The sequence below is a fragment of the Lutra lutra genome, chromosome 15, assembly GCF_902655055.1.
Source record: "Lutra lutra chromosome 15, mLutLut1.2, whole genome shotgun sequence".
NCBI lineage: Eukaryota > Metazoa > Chordata > Mammalia > Carnivora > Mustelidae > Lutra > Lutra lutra.
This window is the reverse complement of record NC_062292.1, coordinates 12,601,714-12,618,521: the sequence shown is the minus strand read 5'-3', so window position 1 is coordinate 12,618,521 and position 16,808 is coordinate 12,601,714. Positions and strand designations below refer to the sequence as shown.

Here is a 16,808-nt window from a genome sequence, read left to right as displayed (position 1 = left end):
GTCCAGTGGAGCTCTGTCCAGCAGAGTATCCAGTGGACTCTGCTGGGCTGTCTTGCCCCTTACTGCCCCCTAATGGTATGGACTAACTTTGGCTGGTTGTCAGGGTTTGTCCTGCCATGTCTATGTTACTTTTTTCTTTATCATTGTGATCAAGGCTCCCGTGTCTCTTCTCTAATGAACACCTAGCATATCAACGCCTATCATCACACCTGGCACACAGTAAGTGCTCAATAAATATTTGTTGAATGAACGTATGTGTCAGGATGCCACTCTCCATACTCCTGGGATGGCCGTCCCCCAATATTTTCTGCCACGGGGCTGGGGCATTTGAAACATGTACTTCAGGGCTCACTCCAGATCCTTGCACGATTATTAATAAACTACTTTCTCATACTTTCATTTAACAAAAATTTATTGCATGCCTACTTTTACAGGATTTATAATGGCTGCAAGGAGCTTGGAGCTGAGCTACTGCCAGACCCATGTAAACAAATAATGATAAATAACAAGGGAAATATTGATTTATGTACAAGGGGGTCTGTGAACACTGTAAATGGAAAAATTGCTTGTTTTAGCAAGCTAGAAGGGTTTCCTAGGGTATAAGAAAGTAAGTTGGTATTGAGTATCAAAAGACAAGTTGTATCCTCTGGACAGACTTGGGGGGTGAATGAATGGTTAAGGGAATTGGGTGGACAGTATTCCAGGCAAGCGGAAAAACAGGTACAAAGGTGATGGTGATGGTGGGAGCTGAGAAAGTGTGCCAGGTTTGGAGAACTGGGGCAAAGCCTGAGAGCAGAAGAGTGGCCAGAGAGAAGGTGCAGGACTGGATTTGGGGCAGACCAGTCAAAGAGCACCATGCACGTCAATCTTTAAGAAGTACTAAAATAAGAAATACAATGTCAATTAGCTCAGACACTTGTGGCTCTTTACATAACTTTTGAAACCTAAATTGGTCCTATTCCCTTGAGGTAAGACAGTGTTCTTGAATGTTATTTTAATAATGCTTCTGGCTGGCAATTCCAATTATGCTATATTCAATGCATGTAAGAAATTCTTTATTTTTAACAGAAACTGGTTTGTAATTCTTATTAATAGAAAATCAAGTTCCTTTCAACTCCATGTTGAACAGATATTTAAAGAAAATTGACCTACTTATGCACTGCCAAATTATTAGTCTTCTGATAATGGACTATTTCTCCTTTGAGGCCTGGCCCCCCTTCCAGGTAAAAACAGTACTCTTTGATCTGCCTAGGTGAGCAAGGCACTGGGAAGAAGCTATAGCTTGACGGATTGTCAATTAATTATGTGTTTGGCACCCCAAATAACCTATGTGGTAGTCTTTTCTAATAAAAAAATTTTTGTAGGAGTCTTAAAGGTAAACCTGTCTCTGTCCTAGAGCCACCATATTTTCCTGGGTATTCCAAAATATCAAGGACTTCCATATTCTACACTGAGGTTTTGCATACATCCTGTGCATGTGAAACAGGACTCTAAATTTAGTGTTCAAAAATACAGTCCCTCTATGATGACTACACCCTAAAGTCGTGCGTAAGCTTTAAATCATTTCTATGAGCATCCACTGTTTTCAAGTCGATTTCTTCTCTTCCTGGCTGTTGGACCTAAAGCAAATAATCTAACTTTTCTGTGCTTCCATTTCCTCATGGGAAAGAACACTAATTCCCGCATTATAGCTCTGTGCTGAGGAATAAACGAGACAACACGTGTAAAGTGCTTGGCACAGCCCCCAACCACAGTCTGAATCGTTCACCTATCTTCAGCAGAGCTTCTGTACTCTGCATCTCAGCACTGAGCCCCCAGTCTGCAGTGTGACCCCGCCCAGGCTCAGGGTTCAGGAACCCAGGAGGAGGGCGTGTGCAAAAGAAAGTGCTTAGTGTAAGGGGTCAGAGTGCAAAGGTCAGAAGGTGGCTGGTGGTGGCAGTGTGCAAAGAAGTCCGAGGAGAGGTCCCCGGACTTCGATTATTACCTCGGCGACCTCAGCGGGAGGAACAGACTTGCGGAGGCCCGCCTACACCCGCTTTCTATCCCCTATTTTGTTTAGCTCCGCCCCCTTCTCCCGACGCGGGCGCGGAGCTGAGGGAAAGCCGACGCCGACAGCGACGCCGACGCGGTTGCCTAGCGACGCGCCTATCCCAAGATGCCTAGGATGTTGTGTTCTTTTAACCAATCAGGGAGGCGAAGCCATCTCACCTCGGGCCAATAGGCTGCCAGGCCAGGGCCCGCGTCGGTTAAACGGGGCTGGAGACTGGTGCGGCCAGGTAGGTAGTGTGGCTCGGAGACCCCTCCGAGCCGGCAGAGCGATCTGCAGGTTTGCGGAGGGCTCGGCCATGCCCACTCGGGCGGAGGACTACGAGGTGTTGTACACCATTGGCACGGGCTCCTATGGCCGCTGCCAGAAGATCCGGAGGAAGAGCGACGGCAAGGTGAGCGCGGGCCTCCTCGGTGTCTCCGCCCCTGCAGCGGTTTCGCCCGCCTGCGGCGAGCGCCCTCGGCCCCTGGGATGGCGGAAAAGCTGGAGGCCTGGGGCTGTGGGTCTCCAAGGCGGGTTGCCTGGAAGAGCTCATCTCTTCCAGGTCTGTGTCTGCCCTGGGTCGCGCAAGGGCTGGGAGACTGCATCTGTTAAGATCTCTCTGGTTTTGTTTTCTTCCCTTTCTCTTCCCCTTTCTTCCTTTTTCCCGCTTTGACTTGCTAAGGGCCTCTCATTAGTGACAGGTAGCTGAGTCTTGAGCTCTTTCAGAGTAGAGTATCCTCTTGGACATGGGAAAGAGGCAGGATCAGCAGAACCTGGAGATTTTGTCTTGCAGTCAGAACTCATTTAAAATACCCATTCTTCGGATTTTTGGATTCTTAATTTCCCAGTGTGTGTAGGTAGATCTTATACAGGAAGAAACAATGGAGAGGAAACTGCTCGACTGCTGACGGAGGGATCTTTACTAAGGTCTCTCACCCTGGAAAAGTTTGGTTGGAATGATGAGGGACTTTGCCTCTGCTCCAGCTTTGACCAAAGTACCTTCCGCCAACCTGCCACAAAGCAACTGAGGGTAAGGGGTTGGGGGAGGCCTAAAGTGCCTCATCCCGCTCTCTCTCGCTGCATAATTTATTGATTGAAATTTAGGGTAAAGTTACAGAAATAAACGCAGGGGTTCTAAAGTTCATTGAAATAAATAAATTAGATGATAATGATCATGTGAGCTATTTAATAGAGAAGTGACTTCAAAATTTTTTAAGTTTTAGAATGTTCATTCTTTGTCTTTGAGAATAAAGAGTTCACTCATACCTTGGAAATTCTTACTTCAGATATTAGTTTGGAAAGAACTTGACTATGGCTCCATGACAGAAGCTGAGAAACAGATGCTTGTTTCTGAAGTGAATTTACTCCGTGAACTGAAACATCCAAACATCGTCCGTTACTATGATCGAATTATTGACCGAACCAACACAACACTGTACATTGTAATGGAATATTGTGAAGGAGGGGACCTGGCTAGTGTAATTACAAAGGGAACAAAGGAAAGGTAAATTAATCTTTTATTCTTAAGCTGAGAATGGGCCAAGTTTCATTTCTGTTAAGCATCCTGTTGTAGGACTGGGGATGGAGTACTTAGTAATGTAAAAGACTGTTCTTGTATTTGTTTGTTTGGTGGGTCCACAGTACTTTAGAAAATCCCTGGTGAATGAACATCCCTATCTCATATTGAAAATGTATTTATTTTATTTATTTCCCTATTTGTACACTTTGAAAACTAGATACTTCACATAATCCCATCTTTTTAACGGTTTTGTTCAGAAGTTATATATATATATATATATATATATGGTAAATTAATCTTTATATATAATATATGTATATATAATATATGTTATAATATATTAATGTATATTAATAATTAACGATGTATTGATAATTAATAATATATTAATAATATAATACATGTATGTAGTATATGTATACACACACACACACACACACACACACACACACATATAGTAACACAAAGCTGTATAACTGCTTTGGTTTCAGACAATACTTAGATGAAGAGTTTGTTCTTCGAGTGATGACTCAGTTGACTCTGGCCCTAAAGGAATGCCACAGACGGAGCGATGGTGGTCATACCGTGCTGCATCGGGATCTGAAACCAGCCAACGTTTTCCTGGATGGCAAGCAAAACGTTAAGCTTGGTGACTTTGGGCTAGCTAGAATATTAAACCATGATACGAGTTTTGCAAAAACATTTGTTGGCACACCCTATTATATGTCTCCTGTAAGTACTTCAGCATTTAGATACTTTTAAACATCCTAATGCTGAGCATTCAAATGCAGGGAAATTGAAGTTTTGCTTATTTATTTGCTTAGTAATACACAATAGCCAAGGAATAATCATGTTGTTCATTTTACAGGAAGAAAATTTACATTTTTCCAAATGGATCATCAGACTGTTAAATTCTTCTGATGAGCAATTAAAGTGAAGCTTTTTTTTTTTTTTTTAAGATTTATTTATTTATTTGAGAGAGCATGTGAGCACCTGAGTGGAGGGAAGGGCAGAGGGAGAGGGAGAGAATCTCAAGCAGGTTTCCAGCTGAGAGCAGACCTCAACTCGGGGTTCAGTCCCAGGACCCTGAGATCATGACCAGAGCTGAAACCAAGAGTCAGATGCTTACCTGACGGAGCCACTCAGGCGCCCCTAAAGAGAAGCTTTTATTGAATGACTGCCATGTGCCAAGTGCTGGGATTACAAAGATGAGATGGGTTTTGTCTCTGGCCTCAAGAGCAACATTTCCTAAAGTGCCGTGGGTCCTATACACCAGCTCATACCTATTTGAAGGGTTTGTTTAAAATGTAGAGTCCTGGGCGCCAAACCCAAATCCAGTTCTTGCACTGGACTTGGATTCTGCTTCCCCCAACCCCTTCCACTTTTCACTTTGGACTCTGCCTTTTAACACACTCTCTAGATGGTTCTTAGGCATGCAGATTCAGGGCTCAGTTCAGATACATGTTTTTACAGTGTTCACTTCTTGCTTTTTTTAATGCCTTTTTGGGCAGGGGAGTTGCAGCCCACCCACCTTAAGTCTCATTCCCTCTGTTGCTGGATATTTTGTTTCCAAAATTCCTTATCCTTCTAAAGAGCCCTGCTCTGCATACCTTTTTGTGAATTGTTCTTTCTTCCTTTTTGGTTATTTCCTTGGCATGTGGCTCTCAATGAAATTGAAAGGTCAAAGGATATGAACTGTTTATGACTCTGTAGATATTACCTGATGGCTCTTGAAAAGCTTGAAGCAGTAAATGCTATTACCAATGTGTTGTATATGAAATCTGAGCAGATCAAGATGGGGATTTCTTCTTCTTCTTTTTTTTTTTTTTTAACAGTTCACAAACATTTCCAGGACTTTCCAGATCTTTTTGAGTGATTTTCACCAAGCTGACTATAGTATAAAACTTTGTAAATTAACAATTTTGTTTTTGACTATGATTAGACATTGCCAGAACCCTGTCATTTTCTTAGTGGATCAGATTCCAAATACAAAGGCTTTAACATAAAGGAAAATCATCTAGAAGCTGTTCTTAGAAAACTTGAAACCTTGTGATTCTTTTGTTCCTTTTCCCTCCTGCTCTTATAATTAGATCAGTTCAGCCCTCCATAAGGCATTGATTGTCAGAAGGTGGTATCAGATTCACCTGCTGGGAGTTTAAAAAAGCAAGACACTTCTTGAAGGTTTTGGTACTGGATTCTGTGCCCTGTGTTGAGAATAAGAACTATGGTAGACTATTACTTTATGTGTGGGAGACAGGCAAATGATTAAACTAGAAAATGAGAATATTAGTTGATACTGTGATTTATACTGTGGACTGAGAGAAAATACATAATTGGATAATTCAATTAGCCATTTATACTTCTGTCATTTAAATGACCAGATATATGTATTGGTTATTCTGAAATTTTCTCTAGTTCTTTTAAAATGAGTTTCTAGATTATGAATGCCTTCAGGGTAGAGGTTTGAATTATCAGTCCTTGATCTATCGTAACACAATAACATTTGTGAATGAAAAATAAGTGAATGAATTATATAGGACAAAGTATATTAGGATAAGATCATTATCTTTTTTCCATTATACATTTGAAGATAAAATACAAAGTACCATCTCTTTTTATTATGATACAGGTTCAGACATAAACTGAATGGGTCTTTTTATTTAATATTTTTGTTACAGATATAAAATATTTATAATATAAAATTTTTTCCTTTTTTTTTTTTTTTCCTCCAAGTCAATATATAATCAAACTTAAAGATTCCATTTTTATCTCAGGTCATTTTGTAAGTTTTAAAACAAACTTTTAACTCCTACATTTTTACCCTCTCCTTCCCTTTCAGGAACAAATGAATCGCATGTCCTACAATGAGAAATCGGATATCTGGTCGCTGGGTTGTTTGCTGTATGAATTGTGTGCATTAATGTAAGTATGATGAAGAGAGATTTCTGGTGTGAAGTTCATAGTCACAGAGGCTTGTCGCCTTTCACTGCATTCACCTTTTGTGCATCCATGTGTTTTCAAGTCTGAAAGACTCATACCTTGGGTTAAAATTAAGGTAGATGGACAGCCCAGACCTTGTACCCATGAAACAAATAATACATTATATGTTAATAAAATAATTTTTAAAAAAAGATAGATGGGCTGGTTAAAAAATTATTTACAAATTAATAGTGTAACCCCTGAGGCTTTTAACCTGGCTTGATGCGTCCCTTGCCAGACTGATGCTTATAGCTCAAGGGGAGAACACATCGGTCTGGCCTATGGAAGAAATGAAACAGAAATCTAGGGGAGAGGTCTGGGGAAATAGAGAACAAGAAAGAGCTCCCATTCTTTCCCTTTTTTTCTTTCTAAACTATTCTGTAGAGCAGTGGTTCTTAGCCAGGGAGCGGGAAACAATTTTGCCGTCCAGGGGACATTTGACAATGTCTGGAGATCTATTTGGATGTCACAGCTAGGAATAGCTACTGGCATCTCATGAATAGAGGCCAGCGGTGTTGCAAAACATAGTCGTCGGATGCACAGGACAGGCCCCTAACAAATATTCTCTTACCCTAAATGTCTAATGCCAAGGTTGGGCAACTTAGCTGTGGAAGACAGTCCCGGAAGACACACAAACACAAACTGGAGCTTAAACTGTGCTCTTGATTTGGTTCCTATTCTGTATGTTCATTTTTACATTAAAACCATTTTTCCCCCAGGCCTCCATTTACAGCTTTCAACCAGAAAGAACTAGCTGGCAAGATTAGAGAAGGCAAATTCAGGCGAATTCCCTATCGTTACTCTGATGAATTGAATGACATTATTACGAGGATGTTAAATTTGAAGGTAAAGACCATAAGATTATATTGTCTGTCTCTCGATTACGTTGTGGAGTAGCATATTTTCTCTCTCGGAGCACTGAGACTGAAGCGGCATTAGCTGTATTTCTTTAGCTAAATCTATTCTGTTAACCCAAGTGAAAACATGTAAATTTGGCAAATTGTGCCTCCTGGCTGGCCTACCTTCTGTGCTGTCTCTTGTCTCCTCCCTCTCTCTCTGCTCTACTAGCAGATGGTTGGTAGCAAAGCAAGATTGCAGAAAAGCTCCCAATCCTCAGTTCCCTCATCTACCTCAGTGTGGCAGGTGGCGAGGGAAGGGGCCACAAATGAAGACTTCATTACCCTGCCTCTCCCTCCAGATCAGAGACCAGAGGTGGGGCAGGGGAGGCCTGGCTAGAAAGAGTCACGGGGAAATAAAGAGATTCGGTGGAAAAACTCCGGCCATGGGATGCGAAGGGAGGTGTCCTAGGGTCAGGTTGATGTAAGAGCAGGATTTCAATGCTGTGGAATTACAAAGCAGGATAATGGCCACCTAACAGGACTGAAGTTCAGGGAGAGAGGATCTCACTTAAAGCAGTATCGGGGATGCAAGGCAGGACGTGCCCTAGAGCGGATCTGGACGTGCACCGAGCACCAGCTCAGGGACTGAACTTTGGTTAGAAGGGCTAAGCGGGAACAAAGGTAAGCTCACATCTGCATTACCTTGTGGACCCAGAACCGCATGGGTTAATAAAGCCCCCAGCGAACTCCATCTGTCCAGGTGTTTAAGACTCATCCATGGGGCGCCTGGGTGGCTCAGTGGGTTAAAGCCTCTGCCTTCGGCTCAGGTCATGGTCTCAGAGTCCTGGGATCGAGCCCCGCATCGGGTTCTCTCTGCTCAGCAGGGAACCTGCTTCCCCCTCTCTCTCTGCCTGCCTCTCTACTTGTGATCTCTCTCTGTCAAATAAATAAAATCTTTAAAAAAAAAAAAAAAAAAAAAGACTCATTCATGAAGGAGTCTTTCTTTTTGTCTCGGGAATGTACGCAGTTTTCCACGTACCTGCTCTTTTAGGATGAGTATCGTGTCATAAAATCTCGACTGTAGCACTGGACATTTTCCCCCCTAGGATTACCACCGACCTTCTGTTGAAGAAATTCTTGAGAATCCTCTGATAGCAGACCTGGTTGCAGAAGAGCAAAGAAGAAATCCCGAGAGAAGAGGGCGCCGATTAGAGCCAGAGAAGCGCCAGGACTCCAGCCCGGTCTTGGGAGAGCTCAGACTGAAGGAGCTTCAGCTGCAGGAGCGAGAGCGGGCCCTCCAAGCCCGAGAGGAGAGGCTGGAGCGTAAGTCCGCACGGGGCCGAGCTCGGGAGAGCTCCGCAGGGTTCCCTGGTGTGTTCGATCTGCTTGAATGGAGTATTTGACACACGTATGTTCTAGAACATTCCTGTAAATACCTGAGAACCCGAACCATGTCTCGTGAGACAGTACATGAGGAGTGTCGGCACCTGCATGCTGAGTCTCTTTCTCTGAGCTCGGTCGCTTCGACTGGCGGTCACTGTGACCATGACCACCCTACCGCAGGAGCCATCCCACTTTCCCTTCCTCCGCATCTTTATACCCTACATTTTTTCCATTTATAAAAGAGCATTTGTGCATTTGCTGCTTCTGTAATAAAAGCCATCACTTCCACTTTCTGATCTGGCTGAGGCGGCACAGTCCGATGTAAAATCCTGGCACGCGGAGGGCCTTGATGTGTTCAGGCAACTGAGCCGAGCACACGGTGTTCGAGGCCCACACACACCCTGAGGGGGATTAACTGATCAGGTGCTAATGAGTTCTTGACATTGAAAGTCTGTCTACTCCCCTCAAGTACGGTGTGGGGTAGCAGCAGCCTGGGGGCCTCACGTCAGCTTTTTCCCGTCAGGCCACCCTCGTGGCTCAGCTGACTTGGCTTCTGCAGCTGCATGGCCGATGCCGACTCTAGACACGTTTCTGTTCAAATGAACTTAGAAAGCATCCAGCGCAGTCATCTCAGTTTTTACCTCCTGATGACGGCTGTAGCATGCTGTGAGATATGCTTTCTGTGGTAAGCACTTTCTGTGCTTACCCAGAAACCTTTGCCTGAGGCTTCTGTCAGTAGAATTTGTCAATAGAATATGTCAAACAAACAAATCTTTGTTAAAACTTCCCCCAGCGTTCTGTAGTTTCTTGCAGCAACTGAAATCCGAACTTCCTGAATTCTGGGCCGTGGATTAAAAAATGTCACTGATCTAAAGAAGTACCTCCTCATTAGTTGTGGGGTTTGTTTTTTTTCTTCTCCCAGAAGGAGAAGGAGGGTTGGTTCTGTGAGATCATGTAATGCCCGGAAAATGGACTGTTGCCCATTCTCAGTGGAGAGCAGAGATGACTTTAGTTGTTTATTTTCCCAAAATGAGTTCCTCTCGGACAACCTGACCAAAGGTAGAGACCAACTTCGTAGTTGTGCCCAAACCGGCCCTTCTGCGAAAGCCTGCGGCGGCACCGCACACGCTGAGGTGCTGGGTCAGAGCCCAGCACAGCAGGCTGACGGGGTTTCTGGGCAGAAAACTTCCACGGCGCCCCTGAGGCGCGCTGGTCGTGAGGAGACGTGAGGCCGGGCGGTGACCGGGTGTGAGCTGCCTTCTGCCCGCCGCCTCCGGTTAACATGGCTCTCGCTCCTTTGCCTTTTTAAAGAGAAGGAACGGGAGCTCTGTGTTCGGGAGAGACTGGCAGAGGACAAGCTGGCGCGGGCAGAGAGTCTGCTGAAGAACTACAGTCTGCTGAAGGAGCAGAAGTTCCTGCGTCTGGCGAGCGGTCCAGGTATGAGAATCGGCTCCCCAGCAGGAGCGGCCCCCGCAGATACAGGAAGGGCACCCGCGTCGCCGCCCTGGGGCTTTGATAGCCCTTTGAACTGACCAAGTCTCCTGTTTTAACACGGAATTAATTGAATATACGCATTTCGATGGAAAAAATGATTCGGTGATGGCAGTGATTTACTTCATGGGTTCACAGACTTGAGGCGATGAGTCATCATGATTTCGTCTTCAGTTTTATTTACTTCATCAAACTACGTGTTTAGTTTTTGAGACTTGGTTTTAAAAGTTAGGACATGTTTTAAAATGGGTATACTATCAAAACTCTACCTTTCTACCCCAAACTCTATATTATCAAAACCCTACATTTCTCCCCCATTTTCAAGCAGAAATCCCAGCATTTAACTCCCGCCGCGTGAGCAGGTCACACGTGCCACCTCCTTTACAGAAGTTATGTCTTAACAGGTGTGATAAACCGACCGTAGAATAGGCCATCACTTTTGGATCTTTGCAAAGACCCCTTCACGTTGAAACTTGTGATTGTCAGAATGTGGTTGGTTGATCTCTCCATGCGCTGCTTGTGTTTCTCCCATTACTCGGTGTCGTTGGCGGACAGTCAGCCTTCCCAGCGCCCTGCCTGTGCGGCCCTTGTGCCCTCGCTCCACTCTGTGAGACCCCCCGTGGGCCAGCTCTGACGGGCCTTCTCCACTCCACAGAAACCCTACCTCCACCTGAATCTAGTCTTTAAGATGATAGGAAAAGCACAGCGTTAAACCTCTTTTCTCTAAATTTCTTTATGACATAAATTTTTTATAGAGTGTTTTTGTTGGTTTTAAAAATCGAGTGAATTTTCCAGTGAAACAGGCAGAGTTCTCTTATGGCTTCCTACTACCCTGGAGGGCAGCACTGGCGAAGGCTATCCCTTCCATCTGCAGTAAACTGAGAGAGAATCTGGTTACTTCAGTGAGAGTGACAGCATTTAGTGTATGGAACAGACCAAAAAAACTACTTAAGTTAATCTGATGGTCATAATGACATGATAGAGATACGTGATGGAAGTGAATGAAACAAGAATTATTTAAAACTTGGGCTTCATCTCTTTGGAAATATCTTCTTTTTTCTCAATGTTACTACCTACCATTTCAGTAGTTTTAGAATATTTATTCCAGTTTTTCCCTTAATGCCACCCACAAAGACAAAAATAGGCTGAAATTATGATCACTGTGGTAGAGGTAGGAGACATTTTTATCTGGGTGAGTTTTATGCATCAAACCTGTTGTTCAGAATTCTTGAAGGTCCTGCCGGGTCTGCTCCTCCGGGGAAAGAGCTTGTTTCCGTCTTGCCTTGAGAGTCTTTGAACAAAGTCTGGAAAGAGCTAGAGCAGGATGATGTGTTTCAATATAGGATATAGAAATATAAATATATGTATTTATATATATAATTTAATATATATTTGTATATAATATATAAATTTAAATATACATTGTAAATTGTAAATATATATAAATATAAAATTATAAATATATAAATAATATTAAATATATAAATTGTATATATAAATATATATAGAAATATACATACTTCCATATGCATATTTCTATATAATCCAAATATGCATATTTCTATATATATATATAACATATATATATATTTTACCTACCCACCTCAATGCAAGTCATGGCGAACACTTGAAATGAGCTGTAGGAATCAAGGACCCCCACCCCCGGGACTAGGAGCTACCTGATGGTAGAGAGCACTGAGAGCACTGAGCACATCAGTCATAAACAAAGCAGGGACGAAGGGTGCCCTTGTGCACTCAGGATGGTTAGAAAGATCCTCTCTCTGCCTTCAAGCTATAAATTCTAATCAGAGGAAAGTATAATATATCAGCATCCCAGTCAGCAGCAGCATCTCTGTAAATGCTCTTAGTCTATTTAGTGAAATGTTAACTCATTTTCACTTAGTGAAATACGAATTCTTTTTCTCAACACTTATTTCTTCTAAAACTACCCTATTCGTTAGATCTACAAGTTGATGGTTTATGAAGACAGAGATTTGTTATAATAAAGGTGGACATCTTTGAAGCATTAGAGTTAAGGTCTGAAAGCCATCAAGTTTGCTTTGCAGCTGGAACAGGCACGATGTATGGAATGGGAAGTCCCAGGACAACTGGAGGCAGCGCTTCTCTCTGCAGACTGCCCCGACCCTGCTCCCTACCTCACCCCCCGCCCCCATCCTTGCCCCAACACCAGCTGGACGCCAGAACCTTTCCATTTCTTGGGCCTAGAGCGTCTCCTCAGAGAGCCACATGGATTCTCACCTTCTCCCTTGCATCAGGTCTGCTCACATCCTGTTTCATCCCTGTAAACATCATCCAGCCCTTCTGTCTCCCTTTCTCGGTGCCCCCGTCCCGCCCACATCACCTCAACTATTACCCCTGTGTGCTTGTTTATTTGTTTATGGTCTGTCTCCTCCTACGAGAATGGGACCTTTGTTTGGTCTACAATGGCCCATACAGTGAGCTCAGTAAATATTTGAACATAGTTCCTTTAAAAGAACACAAAGGAAAAATAGAAAGTTTCTGGAATTCAAAACTGCGAGTCCCCAGCCCCCAGATAGTTCAGTCAGTAGCTAATAATGTAGCCACTTCAAGCACATTTTTCTTCATATAGAAAACACAATTCACAGTTTTCACTACACCATTAACTTGAATTACCTTTTCCAAGCTGAATTTGCCTAGTTTCTTTTTGAAATAAGTTTCTGCTCAATTAAGCTGCCTTGAAATAAGTGTTCTTGAATATTTAAGCAAAATATACATGTTCTCTGTATAAAACAAACAAACAAAAAAAACCAACCTGCTTCCTTACTTTTGTAAAAGTTGTGTTCTAAGTAGAATAGCACTTGTTTTCAAGAATAGAGATAAATCACATCAATTTCCAGAGGTTTTACATTGTGGCCTGTAATCCCCAATGCACTTAACCTTGAAAGAAGAGTTGGCTGTTAAGAGACTATGTTCCTTGGCACATTCCAGGATCAAGTTTTTCAATGCTGTGGGCTAAAAAATGGATTGATTTCTGCCAGCATCACACCCCCAACCTCCCCAACCTGAGAAAATAACACAGGTCCCCAGATTTCCAATGTGAATGGAAAGAAATGTTTTTGAGAAGTCTGTTAAGTACGGAGGAGTTGAACTTAAAACCCTTTCTCTTTCCTTTCTAAAGAACTTTTCGATCTTCCATCCTCGATAATTAAGAAGAAAGTTCATTTCAGTGGTGAAAGTAAAGAGAACGTCATGAGGAGTGAGAATTCTGAGAGTCTGCTCACCTCCAAATCCAAGTGCAAAGACCTGAAGAAAAGGCTTCATGCTGCTCAGCTCCGTGCTCAAGCCTTGTCAGATATTGAAAAAAATTACCAGTTGAAAAGCAGACAGATTCTGGGCATGCGCTAGCCCAGCAGAGAGCCCCAGAGCTGTGTACAGTATGTAGCCTTGCCTACCTTTTAAAGATTGATATTCAACTGCTGTAGCTTTACATACTCGGTTCCATGAGCCATGCCTTTCTGTATAGTGAGCAAGATATTTTAGAATTACTTTGGTTGTTCTTCCACAACAATTGTACAAAATGTACACACCTTTAATTTTTCTTTCTTTATAGAAAGAATGACACTTTCTTGGTGGGTTGGGCTTTTAATCCTGTGTGTGATTACTACTGGAACATGAAATAAGACATTCTAAATGTTGGGGGGAAATAATGTTAGGAAAAAAAATAGCCAGGCGTAGCACTTAGTGAGAAGTTTTAAATGACTGAGTGGTGTTCTGACAGTTGTCGTGCCTCATTGTAAGGTTTTAGATGTTCTTGAGCTTACAAAACCTAATTGGATACAAACTGGCCACTAATACTGTGACCTCTTGCTTGTAAGTGTCCCACTGGTCTGCAGTGGAAATGTGTCCCCTTTGTGAAATTCATCACTGTGAAATCTATATTCTTCCTTTTTATTCTATTTAAGAGTGTTTCAGCTGGCTGTCGTTTACCACCTGTTTCTCAATAAATAAAAGAAAGCTTTAGTTTTCCTATATTTATGTCTCTTGCATTTGTTGATCTCTCAGTGGAGGGTGTCTGTGTCTGTGCTTCCTGGGCCTCAGCATGCGGAGGAGAGAACATGTGTTTGACGCTCATGAGAGCCAGGATGGTATTTTACTCCCCATCTCATTCATCCATCTAAGCCAGTCATCCTGAACTAGCCCCCGCCCCGGTGGACATTCGGCAATCTTGGAGACAGAAACTGTAATGGTTGCGGGGAGGGCCCTACTTGGATCTAGTGGGCAGAAGCTGGGGCACTGCTCAATGTCCTACAATGTGTGGGACCACGCCCGCCACAAAATGTCTATTAATAGTGCCATTCCTTTTTCTTTCTCCTTCCTTCCTTCCTTTCTCTCTCTCTCTCTCTTCTTTCTTTCTTTCTTTCTTTCTTTCTTTCTTTAATAGTGCTGCTCTTGAGAAATCTGATGGAGACTAAAACTTGCTGGAACATACCCCACCCTTTCAAGAAACTTAGCTTGGATGGATTCTTTTTTTACATGTCTGACTTAATACAAATCAGCAGGGCTGGCCATGCCCCGCACAGTTTGTGATGGGTTCCTAGCAACTCTAATCTTTCCAGCTTCATGAAATGAGACCGAATTATGAGGGGTTAATGATACATGGGAAGAAACCGCTCCTTTATTGGCTATTTTATGGCTGATTTATTACACAGTTGATAATGCAGTTCCAATAAAGACAAATGATACTATCGAAACGATACTATCGAAGCATAGATACTATCTATGCCTTTAGGAAATACCCACAGATTAAGTTGAACAGGACCACTTTGATATAAATGTTGAATGTAATTTGCAGGGCCCAGTGCAAAATAGAAATTAGGGCTCTTTAAACAAAAAGCAGGAAATAAGTACCATTAAAGGTACATGAAAACCTTGTCCTTTTTATAAGGTCTCTCTGCTTACAGTGTTATTTGTTATTTAATGTTTGAAGTAAAGAAAAGATTGTGAATTATTAGCATGAATTTAGCACTCCTCTTTTATATCATGCCATGGCAGTTTTAAATGTAAACAGCGCATTTTGTGCATGTGTAGAATCTGTATTTTGTGGCTCATCTGGGTGGGTGCCTCAAAGCTGAGCATAAGAGACACACACTGATCCCTGTGACTGGCGTCTAGGGACCCCTGGCTGGGTGCTTGCCCAGTTCCTCATCCCTCCAGCCTCCAGACCTGCCTACTGTCAGGTTGGAGCAGCCCAGTCAGGCATCGACCCCTCGGACCCACGTACAGCAGATAGGTCACTCCTAAGCATCCTTATACCTCTAAGCTGGGATTTTCTTTGTACCTGGATAAGGGTTCTTGGATCGCCCCTGTCAAGATAAGGTCTCCAGTGGTCACCCACCAGCCTTGCCATGGAGTTGCCAGCCTGGGAGGTGGGGATGGGGAAGGCCTGGGGCAGGGGGGGCACTGCTCTCATGTCCCGTCCCGCAAGGCCTCAGGGCCCCAATCCTGACCTCTCCTTTGCCCACGTACAGGCCCCTCTGGAAGCAGAATGTGTCAGTGGTCATGGGACACAGGTAAGATGGGAAAGCCGGATGGGGCCTGGTGTATCAGGGAGTGGGGGAGCTGGTAGCGGGAGGCAGGCCCTCCAAGGAACTGAGGCTCTAGCCCCTGTGGGTTCTGTGGTCCCATCAGACTTGACTTAAAAAAACACACATCCAAAGATACAATGATTCAAATTTTCAAGATTGCAAGCACAGAGCTTTGAACCCTGGGTCCTGGGCCCTCTGAGAGCCACATCCTCCTATGTGTGGGGCCTGGGTCTCTGCACTGGTCTCACCCTCAGGAAACCCTTGCTACCTTAGGAAAACATTTTCCTTTTCATTTTTGAGTCTGTGATGACTTTTCCCCACCTCAGACTCCACCTTCACTTTCATTCCTTCTTCATTGAATCAACAATTATTGAGCACCAACTGTAAGCCAGGCACCGGTTTCAGGCCCTGAAGATACAGCAACGGAGAAATATGGAAATCCTTGCCCTCCTGGAGATTCCATTCAAATGGGGCCAGAGAGGAAACAAGCATGTACATGATGTGCTTGTTCTAAGGAGCAGAGTGACGTGGAAAAGGGGAGCAGAGGGAACCGGGGTGCGATTTTAGAAGAGATAGTCTTTAGTGTGTAGGATGAGAAGGAGGCTGACTGTAGGTTAGGATTTAGGTGGGGGCTGGGGGAGAAAAGGAAGGGCGAGTTTTGAGTGATGCAGGGAGAGAAGAGAAGGAGAAGGCCAGGCCAGTAGGGGGGATGGGAAACAGCAGGACTGGGAATCACGCAATAGCACAGAACTTGAAAAGACACAGGCACTTGGAAATTAAGCACAGACGTTCTCACCGGCTTGTGCTAACGCTAATAAAACCTTGCTTCCTGCTCACCTCTAAAGCTGGGAATGCCTGGGATTTTGGTCAACGATGAAAGGTGATCTCTGATGGCAGGAAGGGGAGAGCCCTCCCATATGATCTTTCTCTGGCAACTCTAAGACCCTTTTAAGATGCTTTGCTGGACACCAATCCCATACTCACCATTACAGACTTTACAT

At 43.5% G+C, this 16,808-nt stretch overlaps 1 protein-coding gene across 2 annotated transcripts; it reads left to right on the top strand.

Moving 5' to 3' along the window:
• Nucleotides 1–1,820: 1,820 nt before the first annotated feature.
• On the top strand, nucleotides 1,821–14,250 carry NEK2 (NIMA related kinase 2). 2 transcript variants are annotated; one of them, XM_047705451.1, is made up of 8 exons: nucleotides 1,821–2,441; nucleotides 3,316–3,533; nucleotides 4,040–4,280; nucleotides 6,388–6,470; nucleotides 7,247–7,373; nucleotides 8,473–8,689; nucleotides 10,061–10,186; nucleotides 13,401–14,250. In XM_047705451.1, exons 1-8 carry the CDS (start codon nucleotides 2,346–2,348, stop codon nucleotides 13,625–13,627), a joined length of 1,335 nt encoding a protein of 444 aa, XP_047561407.1. In that variant the 5' UTR covers nucleotides 1,821–2,345; the 3' UTR covers nucleotides 13,628–14,250. The 2 variants fall into 2 exon arrangements, with proteins under 2 accessions (XP_047561407.1, XP_047561408.1); XM_047705452.1 differs by lacking the exon at nucleotides 1,821–2,441 and adding an exon at nucleotides 2,519–2,591.
• Nucleotides 14,251–16,808: the final 2,558 nt, after the last annotated feature.